The 12,425-nt window shown below is 38.4% G+C and overlaps 5 protein-coding genes across 6 annotated transcripts in view; 1 reads left to right on the plus strand and 4 right to left on the minus strand.

Annotated features, from left to right (window-relative positions):
• Nucleotides 1-2: 2 nt before the first annotated feature.
• Gasu_03440 (long-chain acyl-CoA synthetase) lies at nt 3-2,447 on the minus strand. The gene has a single exon (XM_005709036.1). The coding sequence runs from the start codon at nt 2,312-2,314 to the stop codon at nt 128-130; it is 2,187 nt and encodes a 728-aa protein (XP_005709093.1). The 5' UTR covers nt 2,315-2,447; the 3' UTR covers nt 3-127.
• Nucleotides 2,448-4,102: 1,655 nt separating this feature from the next.
• On the minus strand, nt 4,103-6,717 carry Gasu_03450 (membrane bound O-acyl transferase (MBOAT) family protein). 2 transcript variants are annotated; one of them, XM_005709038.1, is made up of 12 exons: nt 6,594-6,717; nt 6,490-6,539; nt 6,285-6,437; nt 6,114-6,235; nt 5,877-6,049; nt 5,721-5,825; nt 5,531-5,657; nt 5,324-5,471; nt 5,152-5,272; nt 4,981-5,097; nt 4,869-4,920; nt 4,103-4,807 (listed from the first exon to the last, which is right to left on the minus strand). In XM_005709038.1, the coding sequence occupies exons 1-12, from the start codon at nt 6,684-6,686 to the stop codon at nt 4,689-4,691; spliced, it is 1,380 nt and encodes a 459-aa protein (XP_005709095.1). In that variant the 5' UTR covers nt 6,687-6,717; the 3' UTR covers nt 4,103-4,688. The 2 variants fall into 2 exon arrangements, with proteins under 2 accessions (XP_005709095.1, XP_005709094.1); XM_005709037.1 differs by having other exon boundaries at nt 5,152-5,471.
• Nucleotides 6,718-6,737: 20 nt separating this feature from the next.
• Gasu_03460 (uncharacterized protein) lies at nt 6,738-7,458 on the plus strand. Its single transcript, XM_005709039.1, has 4 exons — nt 6,738-6,940; nt 6,991-7,068; nt 7,121-7,265; nt 7,313-7,458. Exons 1-4 carry the CDS (start codon nt 6,877-6,879, stop codon nt 7,368-7,370), a joined length of 345 nt encoding a protein of 114 aa, XP_005709096.1. The 5' UTR covers nt 6,738-6,876; the 3' UTR covers nt 7,371-7,458.
• A 14-nt stretch (nt 7,459-7,472) lies between these two features.
• Nucleotides 7,473-10,607, minus strand: Gasu_03470 (alanyl-tRNA synthetase). The gene is made up of 2 exons (XM_005709040.1): nt 10,387-10,607; nt 7,473-10,330 (listed from the first exon to the last, which is right to left on the minus strand). The coding sequence occupies exons 1-2, from the start codon at nt 10,468-10,470 to the stop codon at nt 7,529-7,531; spliced, it is 2,886 nt and encodes a 961-aa protein (XP_005709097.1). The 5' UTR covers nt 10,471-10,607; the 3' UTR covers nt 7,473-7,528.
• Nucleotides 10,608-10,622: 15 nt separating this feature from the next.
• The window catches only part of Gasu_03480 (helicase domain-containing protein), a 2,285-nt gene continuing 482 nt past the window's right edge, over nt 10,623-12,425 (minus strand). Inside the window, exons 2-3 of the mRNA XM_005709041.1 lie at nt 12,358-12,425; nt 10,623-12,307 (exon numbers count right to left, since the gene is read on the minus strand). The exon at nt 12,358-12,425 is cut by the window's right edge and continues 162 nt beyond it. Of these exons, the coding sequence (XP_005709098.1) occupies nt 10,684-12,307; nt 12,358-12,425 (1,692 nt within the window). The 3' untranslated portion in view covers nt 10,623-10,683. The remainder of the gene's footprint in view (nt 12,308-12,357) is intronic.

Genomic DNA, 12,425 nt, shown 5'->3' on the forward strand with positions numbered 1-12,425 from the left:
CATCTTAACACAATCTTTCGACACAATTGACCAACCTTACTTTGAAAGCAACTTGCAGACCAAACTTCTCTCTAGTAAATGACCACATCCTTTCATTCCAATCGCTGGTTTCAACATTTATTTTTTTTTATGATGATCCAGAAGAAGCAACAGAATACATCGAATCTATCCATTCTTTGTATCGTTGCTCTATTTGTTTTCTACGAATTTTCAATGTTGGAGTCATTTCTTCCCTTTCAATTGTAAAATCTTCCGGTAACAACTTGTAATATTTGATCTGTTCATAACTAGCTAACCCATCATTCACTTGCTGTACATAACTATCCACCAATTGTAAAACCTTTCTATTTTTCACCACCTCTTCCACCGGTTGCACAATGATTTGTGCCTTGGTACATATATTTTTCAATTGACTTTCATCCAACGTGATCAGAGCCACACAATAAGGACGCCGGTCACCAATCACTACCACATGCGATATGCCGGGATACATCTTCAACCGATTTTCAATCTTTTGTGGAGCGACAAACTTTCCTCCCGCTGTTTTAATCAAATCTTTCAATCTATCCGTTACCCATAAAAAACCCTCTTCATCAAACATACCCACATCGCCAGTATGAAGATAACCATCTTCATCCAAGGCTGTTTTGCTAGCCCCTGGATCCTTGTAATATCCTAAGAATACGTTGGGTCCTTTACAAAGTATTTCGTTGTTGTCTCCCAATTTGACTTGAATAACTGAAGGTACCTTGCCAGTATTACCAGGCCTTATAGCTCTTTTAGGTGAATAGGCAATAATGCCAGTGCTTTCGCTTTGACCATATACTTGTCTTACGTCCATACCTAAATCTCCAAAAAACATAGCTACTTCTTCAGACAAAGGTGCAGCACCTGATGCAAAGGTATGACATCTATCCAAACCAATGGTAACTCGAATCTTCCTCACCACCAACAAAGAAAGAATAAGCCATTCAAACATGGCAGCACGTGAAATAGACTTTCCATAATTGCGATGAAGACGAGCTAATCTACCAAATAGCAAAGTTTGATGCAACAAATGGCGTTTCATTCCTGTAGTCGTCTCAAACTCAGCTTGTAACGCTTGATAAAGTTTCTCCCATACTCTGGGAACACACATAAATATTGTGGGTCGCACTTGAGGTAGTTCTTCTCTTACTCTCTGAATAGATTCAGCAAAATAAACACTACATTTGCCTGCTATAGCTAAAAACAAAGACTGGATGCGTTCTGCTACATGACAAAGAGGTAAGAAAGACAGTAAAATATCTCTTCCTTGACAGTTCAACTCTTCTGCTATTGTCGTTCCAACACAATATATATTTTGGTGAGAATAACAAGCCCCTTTTGGTTGACCAGTGGTTCCAGAAGTATACACTGTCATGCAGAAAGTATCTGGAGTTATCTTCCGAGCATTTTCCTCGACATAATTGGGTGACCTTTCCGAATAAGTTTTACCCAACTCTAATAACCTGGCATATGAAATAATACGAGAATCCGTCTCCACCATATCTCGTTCTTCTTGATTATCTGTTTCCAAAGATAGAACAATGATATATATTAACTTGGTTAGTTGGTTTAAAAAGGGCTTCAACCTGACAAGCTGCTTCAAAGAATCTACAAAGAAGAATTTGGCATCAAAGTTCTGGTTGATGAAAACTATTTGTTCGGCAACATCGTTGGGATAAATCCCAGCTGTCGAACCCCCAAGACACATAGTAGCCAAGTCTGCAAATAACCATTCTGGACAATTAGCCGATAATATAGTCACATGGTCTCCATACGTGAATCCTAACGCAAGCAATCCGTTGGCAGTTTTCACAACTAGTTCTCCATATTGTTTCCAAGTCCACTTGTACCAAGTGCCGTCTCGGCTCCTTTTTGCCAACGCCACACGATTCTGTACTCCATTCAGTCCTTGAACATTGTCAAAAAATAAGTTGAGCAACGTTTCTTGTCTCTTCTTTCCATCTTGCGTCCACTTTTCCTTTGTCGGTTTAAACTTGTTGGTCAACAAGTGATACAAACCGTTTCCATTAGGGTGCTTGGGTAGTAATTCCTTATCAGACCATTCATTGGAGTTGGCTTGAAAAGTTTTTTCATTTTTCTCAGCTGCTTTCCATTGGTCTTTTGCCAGTTTGCAATTGGTTGGTGTGACCCGATAGACTATGTTACAACACCCATTTGATAGAAGCACTTGTTTTTTCAAAATAATCTTTTCATTCCCTGTTGTATTATTGTTCAACTGTCTACCAGAAAAAGGACTTGCTATTCCTAATAGAAAAGCAACGTTCATATTACCCAACAATATCCCTGTAAAATGAGTTGTCTATGAGATACAACCTCGTCCCATCACAGCTTCAAGCAATGTCCATGAGAGAGGAAATGCATTTCTTCTTTTCTATGCACAATTGGGGATAGTTCCTACACAAGGAACTAAATGATTGCTATAAAGTTGGATAAATTTATGAATAATGTGATTTCAAAGTCTCTCTACTTATTTTCATAGTGATGATAATATTTGTTGTTTCCATCAACCTAAATGACAATTCAACTTTTCACAGCAGACAACAACACGAGAATACCTATCGAGTGGTAGTGATGATGGTTATTAAGTGATGGCTTTAAGGAACACGCAATGAAGAGCAAAATCTGGTCTTTCATAAGAAATTGGAAGAGAGTATCGAAGAATAAATAGAAAAGGTTCTTGACTGGCATCAAGAAACACACACTCCTGGCAAAACAACGGAGTGAACCTACCAAAAAACTACATGGCGACACCATATTTCTGAAATATTAAAGCTTGGGACAGCAATTATATGAAATATCGTTCGTTCCTACTTTTGGTATTTTGATTGATGCAGTCAATGGTTAAATACTAGTCCAAGTTACTGGTCCCTATAAGGAGATTTGTTCGGACTGATTGGTGAAGTTCATTGTTATCGACAAATATGTTAGAGCAGTTCAATTCCTTTTGATAGAGTGACCATGTTATGTTCCTAATCTGTATATTCATTCATAAATAACAGACAACATCTAGCCAAACTCCTTGCGCATTATCTTGGTTTTCCAAACTTTTGTGTATCCCAAGTCATGAATATATAAAATATACTATTGGTATTCTCCTAAAGGTTGATATGTTATAAGCTGATCGAGTTTCTCATTTCCCAGTCAATCGCTTTTATCGATTTGCTACTATTTCATCCAATTTTTAACGTAAATGAAAAGTCCAAACTTGGAAAAAGATTTTTTCAATTTCCCACGTTTCAATTTAGCATCGCCTAGTAACGAAGCCCTTCTTCCCCTCTTAGGCTTCTACAAATTCACACAAGATTGAAAACAGGATATCTTATTACATCGTATTTTTTACGGAAACAAGCCTTGGTTACATTACTCCCTCGTGTAGGAGAATCACTCCAAGAGCAATAGACTGAAAGCAGAATATTTGTACTCACTACCAGTCATACTGTCATCAAGTATGATTTTATTCGTTCATTTTGACTACAACTACTTTACGAAATAAAACAGTATGACTATTCTGTTCATTATTCGTCCTTGAGAAGGAACAATTCGCATTACATACAACGCAACCAGAAAGCTTGACATATTTGACAGCATCAATAGGAACAAGGCCTAAATATGGTTTTCCACGAGGCGTATTCAGGAGCCAATCCCTGAACCTCCCGTCTTTCTCTAAATTCTTCCCTTGTAGCCTTACTCTTGACCTTAAACTTTCAAATCTCCCTTCTTCACAATTGGGCAATCAGATGACCTGTTCTTTCAATTGTACAGTTACTTCAGTCAGACCCTTGTGCTCATTTCGACATAACCTTCAAGTGGCCTCCACGGCGAGTATAGTCCAAGTTCCTATAAACAACTTGGTCATCTTTTGGTCATAGTTGGCAAATATAAGATACACTTGCAATTGTAGCGAGTCTAGGCACTAAACCACTCAGTTTTTAAGAGTTTCCATAGCATTTAGTCGTTTATTGAGTCTCCAAACGAACTTGACAGTTTGAGTACTAGTTGCAAAACGACTCCGCACTTGGAAAATCAAGTAGAAATAGATATTGTTGGGGGAGATCCATTTGGAGATGTTAATCTGAGTGAAACTCAATCCATTTATTTCTTTTTCCTTTCCGTTGGGTGTATCCATTGATACATTTCCAGTGTTCTAATTTATATCCAATATGACGTCTCTTCCAATACCCATCAACAGAAAAGAGGAGTCAACTCCAACTTCTTCTCCTGGTAAGAGTCCTTCACCACGATGGGAGGTACGAGCAGTTCGAACACCAACAGGTAGAAGGAAGCACTTTTACGTGGACCACGAAAGAAGAGCTACTTACTGGAATATGCCAAAAGAACAAGAGAAGCAAGAACCAGATTCTTATTCATCTCCACCATCGGAGGAAACTTCCCAACCCAATTTCCCACCTCCACCTCAATATTATGCAGAAGAAACTGAGCAGAGTTACACAGCTTTCTGAGAAACCTATTATTTGTTAGGGTAATGGTTGCATATAGTACTTAGAAACTGGTTTGTGTCATGGTTTACATATAAATGGCTTCCCTTTCTTTGTCTCCTCCTTTCAATATAAGGAAAAACTCACACGATGTGGATATCCTTATTTATTTCCCCAAAAAGAAAATAGAAGAAGAAATAGCAGTTAATCAATTTTGTTGGAAGCACCATATGAGTCTGCAATTCCAAAATGATATTTCGCAACTAATCTATCAAATGTACCAGTATAAAATATGATCATCGCTATCAACAAAATCGCATGTCCTACACATACACCCAAAAAATATCTTAGAAAGATGACCTATCACTTCATTTCCTGTTTTACCGGTCAAATGTAATGAACGATACACTTTGAAACTAGCTTCAAATGATAATGCCTAGTATGATTGTGTTTCATTATCATGGTCGAGTTACAACTACTTTTTATCCTTCCTTACCGTAAAAGAGATAATGAAATACGAACAAGTGAAACGAGTCAACAATATGGAAGCAATGCGCCAACAAACAGCAACTGTATGATGAGGTGTCACCAACGGACGCAATCGTTTCCTAATCTAAATGAGAAAAGTCAATATAAATACCAAAAATTGAATGTTGTCTATACATACTTTGCGATGAATGGAAGTCACCACAGACATGGTCACAAAAAACAGATAGTAACCCGGATAGAATCCATGCCAAAATGCAGAAATAACAAAAGCATAATAAAGATTCCAAGGTCGAACCATTCTACGTCCATTGAACAAACAGATGGAATATGAATTGTATCTTTCATTATACCTTTCATAGACATATCTTCTTAGCCACACATTTGTTGTTTTGTTCCAACTGGAAGTCAATTCTCGAGGATTCTCTGCCAACTCAAACCCCAATATGTCAATGACTTGAATGGCTTCAAAACGCCTAGGTTCCTGTTCACTCAAACGTCCTTCACATCATTCTCAGTTATACAGAAACACACACAAACACATATAACCATATACTTACCCATCCCACTCGATGCCAAAGCACCTTCCGCCAATTTCCAAGCAAAATAATATTTGAAACGGTAGCCAAATAGTATCACATCAATCCACAGAAAACGAACCAACCAATGGCCCATAGAAAGAAAACGCTATACACACAAATACGTATATAAATATTCGATCCATTTTCCTTATTCCATTTCCAACGATACCTCATCACCTAAAAGTTGAATAGGAAGCCATTTATCTCCAATCAAATAGATTGTGAGACAACCTAGGCCTTGTACTAATCTACCAAATCCTAATCGTGCTGCATCCTATCCAACAGTTTCAATATCCACTACTCATATCTTCGTGTTTTTTTGTACCTTGATACATCGTCTATTTTGTAAATGGGCTTGCCAATCAACAAACTCCAAATAGGGACCAACCAATAAGGAAGGTGGAAACAAAATAAATGCATAAAATTCCAATATATTGGGAAGTGTGCGAATACTTGTGCCTTTCTGTTCGGTTTTCCACTCACTGTTCATCATTCCATCTATAAGCCATGCATGATTACTCATGGACGATTGGAAGTCTATGGAAACAAAATATATACCAACCATGAAGGGCATAACTGAGAGATATTACTTTCTGAGTAACAATCATCAACGGTAACGTAAAATCGAGTGACCAGCCCAAATAATCGGTCCATTGTCTATAGATATGTCCCACTGATAGGTATCTTGTGGCAACACTAGTGAGACAAAGCAATTGACTATATCAACACTTACAAGAATGCCCAAAAAAATACATAGTGATGTTGTCTCTTACAATTGGTTAACATGATGAGATAACAGACAAAAGAGGCCACCACAATATGTAACGAGTGTATACCCAACGCTGTCAATCCCAACCAACCACCGGTAACAAGGGAGAAAAGAATCCTACACAAGCTTTGTGAATACATAAGACAGTCTTCATTCCGCGTCCATTTACCGAAGTGTTGGGTAATGAATCCATCTATACAGCACACCCAAAGGGAACGCCTGTTATAGACGACAGTCAATACAATAGTTAAAATCAATTATCTCAACACTTACTAGTAACAGACAGAGTACATAGTTCACTTCGTTAACTTTGGCACCAAACAGGGTAGCAATTTCAGTTGCAAGCCAACTCAGTAACCACTGCATCGACGACAACAGCAGCGACCAATTATTGAAAAAGATTCCAGTTGATGGAGGATTCATCATGATGAAAGCACATCAACTAGGAATTCTTCCATTCTTGTTGTAATAAAATTCCATTCTACTTGGAACATAAGCAGCTGCTTCACAAGTATTCCTTACATTTTCTCTATTGGGGGAAGAATCCATTGTCGTCATGTCCTTGGCTCTTATAGGAAAACTTGTGTGCTTTACATTGGCTATTTGTTCCTTTTCAGAAGGTATACAAGTAGTTTCTCGAAAGAACGCTGTGTTTATTTTGTATTCTTAGGTATACTGTATTTATTGGTTTATCGCACGGAAGACTATCAACGGAAAATTGCGCACTTTCACGAACTCAATCGCAAGTGTAAGTCGTCGTTTCTAAAAGGATAATTTTATGGATTTGCTACGAACTCTAGTGGAAAAGGAAAAGAATGCCATCGTTACCTATGACCGACGTCGTGCTCAAGAAAAGAAGATCAGCAACTTGGAAGAAAGTGTAAAATCAGCTTCTGCTGACTTGAACCGTTCTAAAATGAAGGTCAACTTGGCAATATCAGCGATGTATTTTGTGTTTTATCGCTTTCTCAACGCACTCTTTCAGCATCAAGTGATGGCAAAGCTTCCCTTTGTTCCCATCAAGTGGTTATGGGGAATGACTCACCGTAACTTGGAAGGAAACGACTATACAGACTGCTCCTTTGTCTTTCTTTATACTCTAGCTTCCATGTTCCTCAAGGCGATCATATCTAAAGCAATAGGAACTGCTCCACCGAGAACTTCACTGGATATCTTTCAAGAGCCTAAAAAAGAAGAAGAATAAACTTTTATTGAACAAACGAAAGAGCAAACGTTGTTGCACAATTCTTTACTACTTCAGACTTCTCAGAACCTACTTTCGCTTGACCTTGTGCTTGATCATCCTTTCCACCACCTTTACCATCCAACTCCTTCAAGGCAGCTTCTACCCAGTCCTTTGCAAAAAGTCCTTGTGAAATATGTTGTGGACAAACCAAAGCTGACACAACAAGTCTACGTTTCTTGTCGTCCGCTGAGATCAAACATATACTGACTTGAGGATAATTCGTCTTCACACTAGACAATAGTTTGGACAATACTTTCGCATCTCCTTGTATCTCTTCCAAAACCAATACAAATATTTTGTTTCGATTATGAATACTTTTATCAATTCGCTCCATCACTTCCTTTTCAACCTTTGCCTGTTGTTCTTTTTTCTTTTGAAGCAATTGTTTATTCAGTTGCTGTAGTTGTTCCTTGAAATGCTGCTTGGAAAGAAGAGGAATCAACGCAGTATCTACTCTTTGACCAACTTTGGACAGTTCCTCATTCAATTCATCCACAGGAAGCTCTTGTAATAGATTCACTTCATCTTGAAGTTTTTGAGCATCTATGATGGCTTGTTTAGCTGCCTTTCCAGTTAGAGCAACAATTCTTCGGATTCCTTTTGCAACTCCTCCTTCTTCAATGGTCACAAAAGCTTCAGCTACTTTGGTATTACTTATATGTGTACCACCACACAACTCTACACTATAATCGTACCACATCTCGTTCTCCGGATCTCTCAACATTTCATCAATATTGCCTCCAACTGCAACAATTCGCACTGGGTCAGGATACTGTTCATTGAAGATTGCTCGAAGAGAACGAATGGACATTGCAGAGGCCAATGGAGCTACTTTAGATACTACAGGGAGAGCTTCTTCAATCTTTGCCTGTACAATCTCATCCACCAACTTTAAATCATCACGACTCATACCTCTGTTGGCAGCAAAGTCAAATCTAAGTTTGTTGGGATCTACCAAGGACCCTCGTTGATCACATGTTGGACCAAATATTTTCCTCAACGCAAAGTTGAGTACATGAGTCATGGTATGATTGGGAGCGATCTTTTGCCTTCTTTGATAATCAACTTGACACACAATCTGGTCTCCAACTGACATATTTCCCCAAGATAAGTAACCAGCATGCAATATATATCCACCATATGACTGAACATCGGTCACTACAAACTCTCCACTAGTAGCACCACCATCTTTCTTTATCAGTACAGTTCCCGTATCTGCAACTTGACCACCAGCCTCTGCATAAAAGTTGGTTTCCTTCAAAACGACACCCAAATATTGTTCTCCATCTTGTGTATCTTTTGCTCTATTATGATGGAAACTCGTTTGGAAATGCTTACCATCAAATAGAGCTACTATGAAAGAACTCAATGATTCAAACCAACGATATTTGGCTTCATCTACACTAGGCATTATTCCATTCTTCTGCAAGTGAAATATTTCATCAGCTCCCAATTGCAATGACTTGGATCCTACTTCATTCGAGAATCGGTCAGCTCGAGATATCTTTCGAGCATTTTCAAGTGCTTCATCAAAACCTCGAACGTCCACTTTGAGACCACGTTCCCTTGCCATCACTTCAGTCAAGTCCAATGGGAATCCCATAGTATCATATAGAAAGAAGACATCTTGTCCAGGAACGATAGTCTTTCCTTCATTTTCTAAATGAGATGCCAACTTATTAAATGCTTCGATACCCTTTAAGAGTGTTCTTCCAAAGGATTCTTCTTCTTCAAGAATAACTTGCTTCACAAAATCCACTCGCTGTTGAAGTTCTGGAAAAGCATCTTTCATCTGTTCTACTACCACATCCACTAATGAGGAGATGAGACCAGTCTTGGCACCTAAAAACTGTTGTGCATATCGTACTGCTCTCCGAAGAATTCTTCTCAATACGTATCCTCTGTCATTATTCGAAGGTACTGCTCCATCTGTAATGGCAAACGTTAATGTTCTCACATGATCGGCAACTACTCTATAGGCAGTATCCACCATATCCTTATCTTGCGAACCAATCGTCCCAGTGTATCTTCTACAACCCGTTTTCTCTTGAATAGCCAAGAAAAGTCCAGAAAATACATCAGTATCATAATTAGAGCCAACTCCTTGTAATATAGAAACAACTCGTTCGAATCCCATTCCAGTATCGATATGTTTGTTTGGAAGTAACTTGAGTGTGCCATCCGTCTCCCTATTAAACTGAATAAACACCAAGTTCCATATCTCTATCACTGAAGGGTCGTCCTTATTGACTAACTCTGCAGCATTTCTATTTCCCAAACGATCAAAATGGATTTCACTACAAGGACCACAAGGTCCAACGTCTCCCATCTCCCAAAAGTTATCTTTCGCACCAAACGGAAGAACTCTGTCTTCTGGCAAATATTTCAGCCAAATATTCTTTGCTTCCCAATCAGGTTCCAGTTTCCATTCCTTACTTCCACCAAAATAGGTTGCATACATTCGTTCCTTTGGTAACCCAAATACCTGGGTCAAAAGCTCCATTGCCCAAGCTATGGCTTCTTCCTTGAAATAATCTCCAAACGACCAGTTACCCAACATTTCGAAAAAAGTGTGGTGATAGGTGTCCTTTCCGACATCCTCCAAGTCGTTATGTTTACCACCTGCTCGAATGCATTTCTGGGAGTTACAAGCCCTTTTTAGCTTGCTCAAAGGACTTGTTGGATCCACAGTTCCCAGAAAAACTGGTTTAAATTGATTCATACCAGCGTTAATAAAGAGCAATGTTGGGTCTTCAAAAGGTATCTGACAGAAAAGGGTTCAACTTATCTGCTAGTGTTTGTTCAAAGTTTCCAACTTACCACTGGGCTAGATGGATAAAAAACGTGTTCCTTTTGTACAAAAAAGTCTATAAAAGACCGTCTCACTTGAACAGACGACCACATGATATTGGCTAACAAAAAGGATCGTTCCACAACGCAATTTTCCACTTAAAGATTGTATTGAAGAATGAATTGGTTAAGCCACAACTTTGTTGCGTATTATTTTCTCAAATACAAATCCACAATACAATATATGTAAACTTATATATACGAGTACATGGGAAATTTCAGCCAGTATTCATAAATATCGCTATCACTTCTATCTCAACATTGCCATCATGGGATAGAAGATGAAACGTTCCGTTGCATCGGAGGCCAACATTCACAAACAATATCAACAATACAACTTCCATCTTTCAAAAAATTCAGATATTCTTTCAATAAAAACTGTGGATGTTTCTCCCAAATCAATAACAAATCTTTCCTTCGATATATCTTGTGTTGGTGCAATTCCATATATAGCTGCATGACACAGGGTTTCGAAGGCGACTGAATCATCACAGCTGGTGTCTCTTTCAAGTATTCTGTCCACTGTGCCAACAGTTCGAACACTTGTCCTTGTAAAAAACTTTGTGCAAATACTCGATAACGATCCATCATAACCCAATTGTACTTGTTTCCTTCATTACTAACCTCGGCATATTTCTCATCATCGAACGGTACTTGAAATATTCCCAAAGGCCACTGACGAGGTCCATAACGAACTTGAACTGAACAAACAACACAACCTCGATCAACATCATATCTTGGAAGTGGATATAACAAAGGTTGAGAAAAGGTACACAAAAAAGTTGCCACATCTACCAACATACTTGCAGTGACAACAGTACAATATCTTATATACACATGCTTAAAAGAATGGCTATCTGTAGCTGAACAAGACTTGTCTACCAACTCTACATAGCAAAGAAAATCTATTGAAGACGAAGGTTGGGATATCATTCGATCTCGAGATAAAAATACAATTCTTCCAGAAAAAGTTTCAAAAGCTTCCCTTTTTCGTCTTCCTTTTAGACCCAACTGAGTGGCTTCAGCTACTGACAAGTGACGACAGACTTGATCGGGAAAACAACTAAGAATAGTCCTTACCAATAAATTACGCTCCTTTCTATTAGGAGGATGTAAGGAACTTGGAAAGCTGCAATGCCAAGATTCCGATATCCAACCCAGTTTTATCAAAAGTCTGGATAATTGATTAACTATGAGCGATACTTCTCTCACTGATTTATCACGTAAGCCATATTTCTCTGGTGATTCAGGTTGAGCATTGAGAACAACATTGTACTCCCAAGCACAAAATGTATATAAAATGGATAATATCTCACTTGATGTATCTTTCATGGAAATCCATGTCTTTTTCTCTTCTAGTTCATTCTCTTCTTCTTTGAAAACAAACAAGTCTGGAACAGTTAAAATGGCAGCCATTCTTATAGCACAACCTATCAAGGTAACAGAAATACAATTCTCTATGACCAACTTCCCTAATCGAGAAGATAAGGGAAGTTTTGCTAATTTCTTTCCAAGAGAAGTAAGAATAGACTCAGTGGAGGAAATATGTAATGCTCCCAACTGATGGAGAACCCTTTCTGCGTTTTTAAGCGATTCCTCGCTTGGTGGTGAAGGAAATGGAAAGTTATGGACATCAATCTTCAATGACTTGAGTTTCAACAACAAAGCTTCCGCAGGGGTTGTTTGTATTTCTGGCTCTTCTTGTTCTTTCATCTCATTCAAAAATACAGCTGCAGAATAGAGACGATAACAATGTCCTTCACATATACGCCCCGCTCTTCCAGCTCTTTGTTCTGCACTCGATTGACTTGTCCATTTGACTCGAAAACGTATAGTAGAAAATGCTTCTTTGCCTTGCATCGAAGTATATTCTTTCTTCTTCACTCGACCACTGTCCACTACATACACTACATTTGGAATGGTAACTGATGTTTCAGCTACGTTGGTAGCAACAACAATAGTTCTACATTCCTTCTTAGGTACAGAAAATATTCTTTGTTGCTTCTTCC

The sequence above is a fragment of the Galdieria sulphuraria genome, assembly GCF_000341285.1.
Source record: "Galdieria sulphuraria unplaced genomic scaffold scaf_1, whole genome shotgun sequence".
Lineage (NCBI taxonomy): Eukaryota > Rhodophyta > Bangiophyceae > Galdieriales > Galdieriaceae > Galdieria > Galdieria sulphuraria.

What these genes read in the sequence shown, in the direction of transcription:
- Gasu_03440 (XM_005709036.1), bottom strand. Translation starts at nt 2,314, where the DNA reads ATGAACGTTGCTTTTCTATTAGGAATAGCAAGTCCTTTTTCTGGTAGA.
- Gasu_03450 (XM_005709037.1), bottom strand. Translation starts at nt 6,686, where the DNA reads ATGCAGTGGTTACTGAGTTGGCTTGCAACTGAAATTGCTACCCTGTTT. An exon ending in TCTCAGTTATGCCCTTCATG is followed by an intron (nt 6,050 to 6,113) that starts GTTGGTATATAT and finishes CATGGCTTATAG; the next exon opens with ATGGAATGATGAACAGTGAG. An exon ending in TTTGGCATCGAGTGGGATGG is followed by an intron (nt 5,472 to 5,530) that starts GTAAGTATATGG and finishes AATGATGTGAAG; the next exon opens with GACGTTTGAGTGAACAGGAA.
- Gasu_03460 (XM_005709039.1), top strand. Translation starts at nt 6,877, where the DNA reads ATGTCCTTGGCTCTTATAGGAAAACTTGTGTGCTTTACATTGGCTATT. An exon ending in TATTTGTTCCTTTTCAGAAG is followed by an intron (nt 6,941 to 6,990) that starts GTATACAAGTAG and finishes TTGTATTCTTAG; the next exon opens with GTATACTGTATTTATTGGTT. An exon ending in AACTTGGCAATATCAGCGAT is followed by an intron (nt 7,266 to 7,312) that starts GTATTTTGTGTT and finishes TTCAGCATCAAG; the next exon opens with TGATGGCAAAGCTTCCCTTT.
- Gasu_03470 (XM_005709040.1), bottom strand. Translation starts at nt 10,470, where the DNA reads ATGTGGTCGTCTGTTCAAGTGAGACGGTCTTTTATAGACTTTTTTGTA. An exon ending in TTTATCCATCTAGCCCAGTG is followed by an intron (nt 10,331 to 10,386) that starts GTAAGTTGGAAA and finishes CTTTTCTGTCAG; the next exon opens with ATACCTTTTGAAGACCCAAC.